Consider the following 14,207-nt stretch of genomic DNA (forward strand, 5'->3'; position numbering starts at 1 on the left):
ATGACAGGTCATAAGCCCTACAAATGCTTAGACTTCCATATTCCCTCGTTTAAGGTATTCTCCATCTCTGTTGTAATTTGTTAATCTTAATGACTCCCCAGGGGGTGAAATCCAGTATTTTGTCTATAAACATTTGGATAAGCTCAAATTTTGTAATAAATAAAGAGTTTAAATATAAAAAGGATTGAAGTAACAGAGATATGTGCACATGTTGATAATTTAACTTAATATGTATACCAGTTTTCAAAACAATTTGTCTGTGGTATTATATGTACGTAAATGATAATTTTAAATAGAGTAGAACTCCGTTTATCCGAACTCCAGTCATCCAGATTACCAAATTATCAGGAAATAAAAAATAAAGAATCCTTAGTTCCTCTTTCTTTTTCCTTCCGAATTCATTACCCGACTCCTTTAATATGTACAGTATAATGTGTTTTTTTAAAAGTTAATATGCGCAAGATTTATCTCACCATTAAAACAACAGCGGTTATTTTGAAATAATAAGGTTTTTTCGTGTATGTATCTTTTCATCCAGATTTTGTTTTATAGAACAAATTTTTGACCAGTCTGTCTTTTGGTTGCCTGGAAGATATTGCTTTTAGCAATATCTTCCAGACAACCAAAGTACCTATTCTTTATACTTGAAGATTCAAATATAAAATACAATAAAAGGGCGCTGGCGGCCGGCGTGTTTCTTCGTCAAAGCAATTAACTTTGCTGTAAGTTTTTATGTGATAACGTCTAGCACTTGTTAATCATAATAATTGGCGTTTTATTGTTTTTACTGATTTATTTCGATGCATTTTTTTTATTGGGTTGAGTGCATTTCAGCTCTTTGTCCAAAAATCCGCGTTGAGTGGAAAAATAAAAGAGAATAACTAAATAAATATGATATGAGTTACTGAGATATTTGCAAAAAACTTTGAAAAAAAATAGTGATATTTCTAATTATGCTTCATTAACTCACTGGAGAATGCTAAGTTTGCGGTGTCAAATTGTATAATTGAAATCGGTTTTTTGCAAGATTTAGAGACGGTTTTGAATTACGCTATTTTTTTGGTAGGTAGGTTTTTATGCATAGTTTATTTTAGCATCAATAATGCTTCTTATACCCTACCCTCATATACCGTAAATATAATTGACCCATTTAGTCAACAATGTTTTCAGTATGTCCAAATGTTTGAAGATTGGCTGGATTTCCTTCCTTGGGAGTTTTTAAGATCTTTATTTGTTTCAACAGAGAGATATTTTTTTTTTGAGAAAGGAATATGGATGTCTAGGCGTTTACAGGGCTAACGACTTGTCATTAGCTGGTTTGACCACTTTAAACACTATGTAACATAAAAAAATTGTTGATTAATCTAACTGGTATGTATACGAAAATCAAATAACTGTTTTCAGGCGTTCCCTAGTAGGTGAAATAATTCAGCCAGATGAATCTCACCTACATCAATACAAAGGTTTCGGGTCTTTTACTTAAAAAAAGTCAACAGATGGAAGAGTTAAAGAAATGTAGATATTTAAACAGAAGGGTGAATGTTACACAGTGTCACTTAAACCAGCCAACGACAGGTCATAAGTCTTGTAAAGTATAGTTTTTTTTTTATGAAAACAGTAATACTTGAGTTCTGACTATTTACTCAAATATTAAAATTTTTAGACCATTTCCCAAAAGTTGTAAATAACTTGCGCTGGAAAAATGAAAATCGAGTTGTGGTAGAGTAGGTTTTGAACCGCAGACTTTTGGCCCGTGAGTCCACAATACTACCGCGGGACCATAGCATGATTTTATATCCATAAATACCCTTCTCCAAAATGTTTTCCCTCTCTGTTGCAACAAATTGAAATATTTATTTTGATTAGACTTCAAATTTGTAAGATCTTTCAACAAAAAAAATATTCTGCCATTACGGAAAAATTAAAATTTTGCTAAAAAAATATCACTCGAAACCTATTTGAAAATGAAAAAAATGCATCAAGAAGATAAATTATGAAGAACTATTATCTTTGTCTTTGTTAATTTGTTGTCTTATTATTGATAATTAGAGAAGATAATTTATGCCCATCTGTATTACAATTATACGATAAAATAATACCGATGTGTGTCGATAAAGTAAACATGAATTTTCTATATGACAATATGAATGATTGAATGAAATAGTCGTTTTCATATCGTGAAAATTGAAAAGTTAGAAACTACGAGACCAATTACCAATTTCATGTATTTACGTACATCATATAATTTACAAAAATGTTTAGTCAGTCGGCGTCTGAGATCGCCTAGTACCTACCTTATATCTTCCAACTTTTACAAACAATATGGCATATTAAATTTCAATGCTTTTTCAATAATATATATATACATATGTATATTAACAAATTACAACAGGGATGGAAAACATTTTTGAGAAGAGAATATGGAAGTCTAGTCATTTACGGGGCTTATGACCTGTCGTTGGCTGGTTTAAGTGGCCACTTTACACACTGTGTAACGTTCATTATTTTGCCTATTTTGCTATTTAACTTCACTAAAATCAACAGATAGAAGAAATGAAGAAATATTGATGTTTAAACATAGGCAAATGGTTAATATTACACAGTGTGTAAAGTGGCCACTTAAACCAGCCAACGACATGTTATTAGTTAAAACAACTGTAGTGATCTAAATCGATTTGATAATACGATCTCGTGAGACATTTTTCCATAAACAAGTCAACGCCATGTTTGACACTTTCAGCGAAGGTTGCTAGAGTAAAACTAAAAATACGCTGAAATGAAAGCATTGTTTTGTAGGTAAATTGAGACTATGTCTCAAATTAGGTGCATAAGTCTCAATTATTTAGTCTCAAATTATCTCAAAACTCTACTGATAGTTATATTTAAAATTAAGGAGAAAATTACATTATTTTATAATTAGGTACGACTACAGTAGTTATTTTATTACATAAAAGTACAGAATGTGAAGATAGTTTATACATTTTAATACATGTCTCAAATTACACACAGTCTCAATTTCGAGTTTTGAATTTTAAAAAATTACGATTTTTAAAAGAGATTCAATTTTGTTTTGTTTGGATTTTTTTATTTGATAACGTAATCGTTTCAAATTATTGCAAGCTTTTTAATGCTGAAAATTTGTTTTATTTAATTTATCAAATTGCGCATGACATATTTACAATATTATTCGTGGAAACGGAACATTTAAAAAAAAAATGTCTCATGGTTAAAGCAGTAAAATACTTAATTTTTTTATTTTTTTTAATCTATATTTAGACCCCTCTATTAAGTAGCTTCACGTGTCATGTACAAGGCTAAGATACTTTTTAAAATAGTTTTTGTTTGTCTTGGAAATGGGATGTTCGGTCACTGATTTTGGTTTATTACCTTTATGAGTCCAATCACAATTGTTGCAAAGTTCAAGAACAATGGCGCGTGATAACTACTTTTAACGACAATGTGGATATCTGTCAAAAAAAAAGTAAAATGTTACATGGGAAATTACGACTTTCCTATTGGGTCTCATGTTTGCAACATTTGCAGGTAAATTGGGACAACAACAAAAAAAAAGAAAAAAGGAATTGAAGTATATTAATATGTCCACAAATGTGGTATGCTTCTGTAACCTAAAACATAGAGTCAAATTTGTGTTAAAATTGGAATAGCGTAATATTAAATATATAAAAATATATAAAGTCAGTTGAAGTTAAAAACTGTCTCTAGTTGTATGCTTTTACGGTACTGAAAATATTTGTTTTTACACATTAAAAAATGTATCGTTAAACTTCGATAATTATTTCATCGTCGTATTGTAATTGATGCTTTAGACGTCTTATCGTCACTATGGAAATGCGTATTTACACAAGTTACCAAATGCCTTATTGTTTATGGTTTATTTCGCGTGTGTATTAGTGTAGGTGCGTAAATAAATGTGCTATGAAATAGCTTAAAAGCCGAACAAAAAATATTTTAATATTAGTAGTGATAACTGAGTGCAGCAAGAACCTACAATCAAGATTCATATTTTTTATCTCAACCGTGAAAATGTTGGCCAAAAGTTTGATAATTTTTCTTGCTTTGGGGGTGATCACCAAAAACGGAATTGTCCTCTCAAAGGTAATTCATTATTTTATTGTGACTATTTTAATTTTATCCTGGATAATGTTTACATCCCTGTTTTTATAAAAATCGCCCCAAGGGCGCTTTACAATAAAATATCAAAATTATTGGTCTAGCAGCCACAGAGCGGTAGTGATTCTAGTTGCTCTTTTCTAATTATGGTAAAATTCAATAATACATAGGAGCTAGATTACAATACTTCTTGCAGCTAGCTATAAAGCCCCATTTTCATTTTCCAAAAAAATGCTTAAGTGTTCTGATTGAAATTTGTTGCAATAGAGAGGGAAAACATTTTTGAGAAGAGAATATGAAAGTCTTAGCATATACAGGGCTTATGACCTGTGGCTAGTTTAAGTGGCCACTTTACGCACTGTGTAACATTCGCCATTCCCTCAACTCTTCTATCTGTTGACTTTTGTCAAATAAAAGAGCTGAAACCTTTACCATTTGGGTGAGATTCATCCGGCTGAACCAATTCACTTACTAGGCAACGCCTGAAAACTATTTTCCGATTTGTACATTTCTTCTTTTACCAGTTAGTTGATTCAAAAATGTTTTGAGTATGTCCAAATGTTTGCAGACAGGCTGGATTTCCTTAGAGGGAGTTATTCAGGTCTAAATTTGTTGAAACAGAGAGTGAAAACATTTTTTGAGAAAATGATATGTAAGTCTAGGCATTTACAGGACTTATGACATGTCATTGGCTGGTTTCAGTGGCCTCTTAACACACTGTGTAACATTCACCACTATGTTTAAGCATCCACATTTTCGCAACTCTTCCATCTGTTGACTTTTGTGAAGTAATAGAGCTGAAACCTTTATCATGTCGGGGAGATTCATCCGGCGGAACCGATTCAGCTACTAGGCAACGCCTGAAAAATTTTGACAACGCCTGAAATTGCCGGGTTCAGCAAACGAGCTGAACTCGGCAATGCTTTGCTATTGCTAGATTTGGGTTCATACTCGTATATATATATTAAATGAACACAATCGAAAGTTTGGTATCAATTATTGTATTTAGTTAAAAATAGATATGTACATGTGCATTATTATTTATGTGTTTTGGATTACATAAATTGTGAGAATATGCAGTGACGGGGTATTGTGATAAATAGGTATTTGAGCATTGTCTTCCTGTTACTGTCTTGAAGATGCCTCCCCGATGCCGTGCAAAAAAGACTGCATTTTGGACGCTTTGTTGTCATAAAAAAAAATGGTATAACTTTTCGTCTATTTCGATAATTAGTAACCTAGGTACTTATTTATGATTGAATTCCAAAAAATATATATAACTAATTTTCAAATATAGAATTCTGATTGCAAATATCAAACTCTGCTTTTCTCACCAACAGGGGTGCATTTTTTTAGAAATGCGATTTTCAAAAATGTATTGAATGTCAGTTAATATTATTTTAGAATTACCAAAAAATTAAATAAAATAAATAAATGGGTAGAAATTATAAGGAATTTAAGGAAATAATCTGATTGGGATTCATAAAAAATGGAAGTTTTTTGTAAATATTCAACAACAAACTTTTTGACCTGGTTAACCAGTTTTAGTAAGGGTATACGGAGGTTGACCTGGTTGACCAGTTTTAATAAAGGTATAGGGAGGTCGACCAGTTTTAGTAAGTGTATAGGGAAGTTGACCTAATTGACCAGTTTAAATAAGGGCATAGGGAAGTTGACCTGGTTGACCAGTTTTAGTAATTGTATAGAGAAGTTGACCTAATTGACCAGTTTAAATAAGGGCATAGGGAAGTTGACCTGGTTGACCCGTTTTAGTAATTGTATAGGGAAGTTGACCTAATTGACCAGTTTAAATAAGGGCATAGGGAAGTTGACCTGGTTGACCAGTTTTAATAAGTATATAGGAAAGTTGAATTGGCTGACCAAGCTGACAAGAGCATAGAGAACTTGACCAATTAGAGCATTGAGCTCATTAAATAAATTGTACTTGATTCCTTGACAAATATTGGATAAGTGATAAAGAACTTTTAAAAGTAAAGTAAACATGGAAGTCTAGGCATTTACAGTGCATATAACCTGCCATTGGCTGATTTAACCGGTTCTACAATGACGATAAGTCCACTAGGGTATCGATTACAATACGACGATAAAAAAAAAAAAAAAGATTTATCGACCTATGCATAAAAAAAGTGTACGTACAAAAATAATAATTTTCAAGATTGACACTCAATTGTAAATTTACAATATAAATTTCCAATGCAGTAGAAAAATCAGAACTGGTTAAGTCGAATTACATATATTTTACTTCTACTTCTACCTGCATTAATTATATTTTTTATAGCCTTTTAAAATATTTTTTCTTTACTTACATGGAATCAGATTAAAGGTTATTACTAAGAACTCAAAGTTGATTTGACTAAAAGTGGTTTAGACTTTTTAAATTGATTTTATTTCACATAAAACGTTTTTTATTTTTTATATGAACACCTCACAGGGCATTACCCGTGTCGAAGCTTTCATTTACATGACTTTATTTTATGTTATGGTTCGGTTTATTTTTGTTTGATTTGTTTGTACGTCGAGGATCTTGTGATTGGTTTGAGACGTGTTTTTGATGATTTCAGTCATGATTTCATTGTATATTATTTAATTGCAGTTTATATCAGGTCTTGGTAAATTTATTAAAAAAACATTTGTTTTAAATATTGTTGATTCCCCTTCGTGCTGCTTCGGATATCCTAATCAGTCTTCTGAACACATCCTGAGGTCTTGTCCCTTTCCCCCTCTCTATGATTACCGAATGGAGCTTCTCGCTACTATCCGTGGCCCTGTTAAAGGTTCTGTCGGATATACAGATCTGGTGGCTTCCAAAAAGAATTTCAAGGCTTTTAAAAAGTTTTGTAATTATTTCGGCGAATTGATCATGTTCAATCAATTTAATCTCAGTCAGTGAAGAATTCACTTTCTTCTGTTCTCAATCTAATGAAGTGCATATAATGTAATTCTGGATGACTTTCTTTTAGCACAATGATGCTAAAGCTACCAGATTACAGAGAGCTCCCTCGGACAGCTTTTCTCGTTCAGCAACGAGCAAATTTTCCGTGTTTGTGTGCAACGCCAAGGAGACTTATGTCCTCAGATGCGGTGTGCGGTATGTGGCGAGCAAGCTGTATTTTATTTATTTTTATTTATTTACTTACAGCTTGTTGTACATTTTTTGAGACATAAGTCCCAACTCCGTGGGACCAAAGTCCGCTGATGATTTGGGATAAAGCTTTAAGTATAATTTAGTTAGTTATTTTTAATTATGGAAAGTTCCTTTCCAGTTTTTTTTCTTTTTCATAAAGATAAACTTAATTTTAAAACTTTCCATTTATTACTTCGTAACTGTTATTTTGTTTAATTTGGGTCCCGTTTTATTATAAAAAAAGTAAATATTTGTATTTTGGACAGATAATAAATATATTTATCTTATATTAATACTTTTTATCAATTTAAACTTTTTGATGATTTTGATTTTTTAAAAACCGTCATTTTTGTTGTCATTTTTTGTTGTATATTTAATTGAATAAGGACTATGAAAAAACATGTAAAAAAAATGTAATCAAAAACAAACTGGCGGAAAACTTGTCAAAATTTTAACTTATTTATTCCATATATTATATTGATTCCACCAAAGATTGTTAATTTAACTAACTGTAATAAAAATAAGTACATTTTTTTCCGGCGTTGCTTAGTAGATGAAATAAGCCAGCCAGATGAATTTCACACAGATCAATGAAGGTTTCAGGTCTTGCACTTTACAAAAGTCAACAGTTAGTAAAGATGAGGAAATATGGATATTATCTATAGGTAGCAATGGTGAATAAAGTGAGTGAAGTGGCCACTTTATCCAGTGAATGACAGATCATACGCCCAGTAAATGCCTAGACTTCCATATTCCCTTCTCTGAAATGTTCTCCATCTCTGTTCTCATAAATCATCGGGTTTCAGGCTCAAGTTTGTAACTAACACTTCACCAAGGGTGATATTCCAAACGCTCTCACGGCCGTAGAAAACACTTTTATGTCGCGTATTTACATACAAAATACGCGATATAAAAGTACTTTCTACGGCCGCGAGAGTGTTTCGGAATGGCCGCAGCTGTGAGATATTGCATCATTAAAGTTACTCGTAAAAGCTCATCCCAAATCAACAATTTAAATAAAACCACAAGTAAAATAATCTAAAACCTTATTTTTTGTCGGGTTGTGGTCTAGTGTCTAGTGTTGCGGACTCACGGATCAGAGATCCGAGGTTCGAACCCCACTATACCCCAACTTGATTTCAATTTTCTAATAGTGAGTAATTTAGAGCTCGTTGAAAATGGCCACCAAAATTTAAATATTTGGGTAAATTATAAGAACGCTAATATTTCTTTTCTTTTGAAAAATCAATAAAAAAATAAATCGATATTTATTTTTATTTTTAGAAAAGTTAATTTAACTTTGTAGATAAAAATGAAGATTAGTTTTAACTTCCTATTAGAATACGAGCCTTGGAGGGGCTTTGTTGACCGCATTGAAGATACAATGGGATGTTAATGTTTATCTTCAATTTCGTCTAAAAACAAAATTAAGTTTCTGTATGAAAAATTGAATGAGTATATATATTGGTAAACATGTTGAATTACAGGTTGCCGATGAAGATACTTTAAATTTTCATTCAAATAAACACATTTTCATACATACATATCGATTTTACTTTATACCGTATCGATATGTACCGATGAATAATGCGTTTGTATTTGCCCCCTAGGGGTGAAACTAAGTCTTTGTATACAAAATAAAAAAAAACACAAAATATATTAATTCAATGTCATATTTACAGTTTCATGTAAATAAAAAGATCTGGCGGAAGTTTAGTTATTAATAATAATGGAATTACAAACGATCTTCAAAAATATAATGACACAAGTGTTTTGTAAGTAATTAATCATTGTATGTCTATTTGCGTTAACACTATGCAAATTGATTGACTGTTAAATTGAATTCATATTTTTATTCTAAAGTAAATACATCAGATAATATTTATCCAATAAAATATAAGTCTGTAAACCCAGAATTCATCATCGGCATCATCATTTATCTATCTGAATACAGTGGTGCTTAGGGCACCGCGTAACACCGAATGCAGCGTATCTCAGTCATATTATAAGTTTCTTTAAGATAAATAGATATTTCATTTCAATCATATACACATTAAGAACTTTTACCGCAGAGTACAGAGTATTGAGTCAAAAATACTGACCCAGGATTGTAGCTCTTTTCTCACTCATAACTGTATTCTGACACAGACAAACCCAGAAAAATAAATTTCAATTACCTTAAGTATTTTTAACAAACATTAAACATGCTAAGCAATCAAAAAAACCTCGTCGACGATATTTTGAGTTTATCAAAATTTTTAAATACTAGAACTGGATTCAACTTATGCTCATTGTACATTTACTAATATTGGATAGGGTAGATAATGTTAAATACTTACTTTACATTCACGGAGACTGGACCGCTGTGCACGTGCAAACCACGAGCCCCCTGCGTGATATCACATGGTTGGTCCATTTCACACCACGGCAAACATATACACGGCACGATAAAATAAATACAATACAGTGGGTCGATATTTTTTGTTTGACAATAATATATTTATTTAATCCCTGGCGAGCGCAATAACCAGTACACCATAAGACCGACTAATCTTCAGTCGATTTCCTCTTGCAGGATTTTTACTTGAGAGTATTTGCTAAATTTAAATAATGATTTTGATCAAATTATAGACAACTTACAACAAATACAAACTAATACCACTTTCGGACTAAAGGATTTAGATTATTATGCAATTAAAATCTATAACCTACTTCAATTGTCCATCAAAACAATTATTAGTAACTAGCAAATGTTCAAAAAGGCTATAAAAATGGATAGTGGAGCTGGGTAGAAGTAAAATGGATTATCGCATTCGCCAAAACCAATATTGAATCGACTGCTCCACAAATGTATAGTTTTTCTGGTGTTTTTGTTATTTTATTGCTCGTTTTTTATATTAATAATAAAGGTATACATAAATATATATATGTATAACCAAGTACAACCAATAAAAAGTATAACCAAGATGAAAAACATTATTTTGAAGGGAAAGTGGCCACTTAAACCAGCCAATGACAAAAGCCCTGTAAATGCCCAGACTTCAATATTCCTTTCAAAAAGGTTTTTTATCTCTGATGTAATATATTAAAAAAATATTTCTTTAGACATTTAGAGAATTTTTAAGAAGGGAATTTGGAAGTCTACACATTATAGGGTTTATGACCTATCTCTGGCTGGTTTAAGCGATCACTTTATACACTGTGTAACATTCATCACTCTGCCTATATTTGAACATCCATAATCTTTTAATTCCTTCTTTTTTTGTAAAAAAAATACGATTTCTAAATTTTATTTGATATTTGATATTATATAAAATATTATGTTTCAGCCATGTTTTGGTATTCAAGCCCTGATAGAAAGCATGTTTGAAGAGGATTCTGAAGAAGACAGCAAGCCTGATGAGAAGCCTCCAGCTACTGTCCTCCCACCGAAGATCACAGTTTTGCTAAGTGAGAATGTTTTTTACACGACAGTTATGAATCTCAACAGAAACGGAAAATTGTGGACATTTACGGCCTTTTTATTACCCAGCCCATCTCTAAGTTTGGACTGAACCAAACCAAAGGATAAAAATGATCTCTTTAGAGCTGCTGTTGAGCATATTATTCGCCTTGCTCTTGGTAAAATGATATTTAAGTCCACAGCACATGCAACAAACGCGATTTTATGGTGACCGAGGAATCTCAGTAAGGAAACTCTGAGAAATGCGGAATTGTCTGTAAAAACAAACACACCCAACAAATTGTAAATATCATTGATCAGCAAAAAACATCATGATGTATATCGCGATATGTATCAGTGATATACATGCATAGCCTCGGCCTCGTGGTGCAGTGGTCAGCGCGTTTGCCTACGTTGCAAGAGGTCTCGGGTTCGATTCCCAGCTTTGTTAACATGAAATATTTATTTAAAAATGTGATTTATACTAGAATATTTCAAAGTGTCTGGTCTGGCACCTAAAGCGTAAGACTAATCATCTTACAAAAAACGATGTTATTAGTGTACCAATGCAGTGCCTTATGCACCATTAGGTGCGGAAAGGGAAATGACGATGGCATCCTTCGAACCCTGATTAAGATCATATAAACAGATAAACGAGTTTGATCAAGATTTTTTTTATCACAACATGAAGATGAGATGAAAATTTTTCAAACCTTATTTTCTATTGCAGCCCCCGTAGCGGATATCAGCAGTCTTCAATCCATGATCCAATCTTCCAATGGCAGCATCTTCCTGCTGCCCAGCCTGTTCCCGCTGGGCGCGAGCGTGCCCGCCAGCACGCCCAGCACGCCCGTCACGCCCAGCACGGCTAGCACGACCACGCCCGCGAGCACGACTGCCGCCGCCGCCACCACCGCTTCCACTACCACGGCCGCTCCCGCCAACGGCACGGCAACCACCCCCGCGGGAGCCGCCACACCCGCTCCCGCTGCCGCCGGATAATAAAAGAAAAGAAATAAAAAATAAATAAAAACAATTGGTCGCGAATAATTTTAAAAATCATTGACAGTATATACCGACCGTTGTAAGATGCTCGAAAATAGGTAGTAAAAAATAATAAATTAAAAAAGTTAACGTGAACAAATCAAACGAATTGAACACTTCAATTCAGTCCTTAAAAATTGGCCTCGATTATTAATATTACATTGGAAAGTATAAGAGTTATATCTAATAGTCTATAAAGTAAATCGAATTTAAATATGTATGAAAATATGTATAAATATTTGTATAAAAAATTGAAGCATTTACGTCGCTAACCTTGTAATAATTGAACACGTTAAAAAAAAGGACATTCAATTTCTTATACATCAATTTTGATTCTATTTTAGACAATTAAAGATAATTCTGTTAACCTCTCATCGTAATACGGGGCCCTGCAGTGCGATTCTTAACCCTCTCTAGGGTATAGAGAAAGGTTAATTTATTACGAAAAGTATTATGGTGGTTTATTAGTTGTCCTAAAGACGAGGACTATGTAAACCTGCTTTTACCACGTTTTGCAATTAATAAGTCCAAAAACTTAAGTAAAATATTATAAAGGTAACGCAGAGCTGCCGCGATTACAGTTTTCTTTGTTGATAGCCAGGCGAATATTATTTTTCTACCTATTTCGGCGCAACTTTTTACAATGGTCGACCTGTAGTATTTTTCATTTTTTCAAAAAATATAAAAAAATACCTATCACAAAAAAATCAGTAGCAAAACAAACAAATAATGGGATAGGGATACCTTGTATAAGAAAATACATATTTTTTATATTTCAAGTACACCATATTTTTATTTAAAAAGTATTTACAGATTTGCTTTTTTTCAAATTGGTAAGTTACGTCATACAAAAAGCACTTACTTATAAGCAGCTCAAGAACCTTATAAGTTTTAAGTGGACATTACCATGGTTGTATTGAAAATTATTTTATGAATTGAATTATATTTTTGTAGCTGTTTTTGTCAAATAAATAAAAAAAAACATGAAATGGTATCAATATCCCGTTTTTTCATTTGGAACAATTTATTGATGCGTCATGACTAAAGGTACGGAATTTTCGTAAATAAAAAATCGAAAATTCGGATAACAGCATTTTATTATTATTCCACAAGTTGTCCTTAACATTATGATCCTTATTTCGGTTTATTGATTGAAGCATTAGGCGTTGAAAGTGAGTATACCCATCAATGAGCTCATTTTGAGAAGGTAGGTACTCTGAAGAAAGCAATTTTTGAGAAGCTTTCGAGTAATGCATTTTGATTTAAGATGGTCATACTTGCCACCACAGATGGGCCAAATTAATTTATAAAAAACTAATATGAAATCAGGCTTTATTTCTTGTATTTAATCTCACGTGCGGAAAAAGATTATTAAAACTTTTTCCACATCTGTCATCTTAGATGATTCATCACTCTACCATTTTCCGCCCTGATTCATCTCTCAATATGATTAATATTTTTCGTAAAGAAAACACAAATTGGAATATTTTGCGTCTATTTCGTAAAAATAGAAAATTCCGTACCTTTAATCGTGATGCAATAATTCATAAAATCATTTTGGAAGGTTAGGTTATCGCAAAATAGAAACATGAAAATTACGATTTTAAACATTTTATAAAAAGTTTTTTTTTTTTTTTTGTTGAAACATTATTTTTTTTTCAAATCACTCAGCGTTAAATTTTGTAAATGTAATTACTTTTGACGATTTGCTTTGTTTTGATTTCTTTTGATTTATTTTAATGGTTGCTATAAAAGCATAGGTACAAAGCCGAATTGATAAGTTCCTCCATCTTCTTTTAAACGTGTTTATCATGGATAAAAAAACGGTTATCGGGAAAATCTACGCACCCATGTATAAAACTGTTCAAAAAACGGAAAATAAACGAATACGGTTTGGTCAATGCAATCTAATTAAGAGTTTTGGGTAATGCTTTAAGGTCGCAATAATGTTCTAAATAAAAATCACCATGTTTGATTTCAAGTGTTAAGCAAAAAGCAAAATGTAAACGCATGAAAAAAATAAAAATCTCCAAATTAATAATTTTTTAGGGGGTACAGATGATTCAGAATAGAAAATAGACGCTATGTACAGCGCACGGGCATAATACCACAGAAAATCTTCATCAAATTATCTTGTTACAATAAAATTAATTAACTACTCTCACAAAAAAAGGTTGTCTTTGTGTTTTTTAAATAAAGATAATAAATCGATCCTTTAGTGTCGTTATCGATAAGTAGGTTTCTATGTTAAGTGTCAGTACTTTACTAATGTATGTTTACTACCAATGTTTTAATGGACTTTTGAGGCTATTTTAACTTTTATGGTTATATAAACATGTTTTGTGTTTAACAATATAACAAATTATGTAATATTAGATGTTTATGTGTTATAAAACTTATAAATAGTTCAATGTTTTGTTGATAACATTAACTGTGTTTTTTATT

At 31.9% G+C, this 14,207-nt stretch overlaps 1 protein-coding gene across 1 annotated transcript; it reads left to right on the plus strand.

Annotated features, from left to right (window-relative positions):
• The first annotated feature begins 3,974 nt into the window (after positions 1-3,974).
• LOC148284059 (uncharacterized) lies at positions 3,975-12,760 on the plus strand. The gene is made up of 3 exons (XM_088242789.1): positions 3,975-4,116; positions 10,606-10,726; positions 11,449-12,760. The coding sequence occupies exons 1-3, from the start codon at positions 4,045-4,047 to the stop codon at positions 11,718-11,720; spliced, it is 465 nt and encodes a 154-aa protein (XP_088098915.1). The 5' UTR covers positions 3,975-4,044; the 3' UTR covers positions 11,721-12,760.
• The last annotated feature ends 1,447 nt before the right edge of the window (positions 12,761-14,207 follow it).

Source organism: Micrasema longulum, unplaced genomic scaffold (assembly GCF_059751315.1).
Source record: "Micrasema longulum isolate JH-2025_06_02 unplaced genomic scaffold, ASM5975131v1 h1tg000163l, whole genome shotgun sequence".
NCBI lineage: Eukaryota > Metazoa > Arthropoda > Insecta > Trichoptera > Brachycentridae > Micrasema > Micrasema longulum.

Bases quoted from the DNA above. Each gene is read 5' to 3' on its own strand.
- LOC148284059 (XM_088242789.1), top strand. From the start codon at position 4,045: ATGTTGGCCAAAAGTTTGATAATTTTTCTTGCTTTGGGGGTGATCACC. The intron at 4,117-10,605 runs GTAATTCATTAT...ATTATGTTTCAG, and splicing joins ACGGAATTGTCCTCTCAAAG to CCATGTTTTGGTATTCAAGC. The intron at 10,727-11,448 runs GTGAGAATGTTT...TTTCTATTGCAG, and splicing joins GAAGATCACAGTTTTGCTAA to CCCCCGTAGCGGATATCAGC.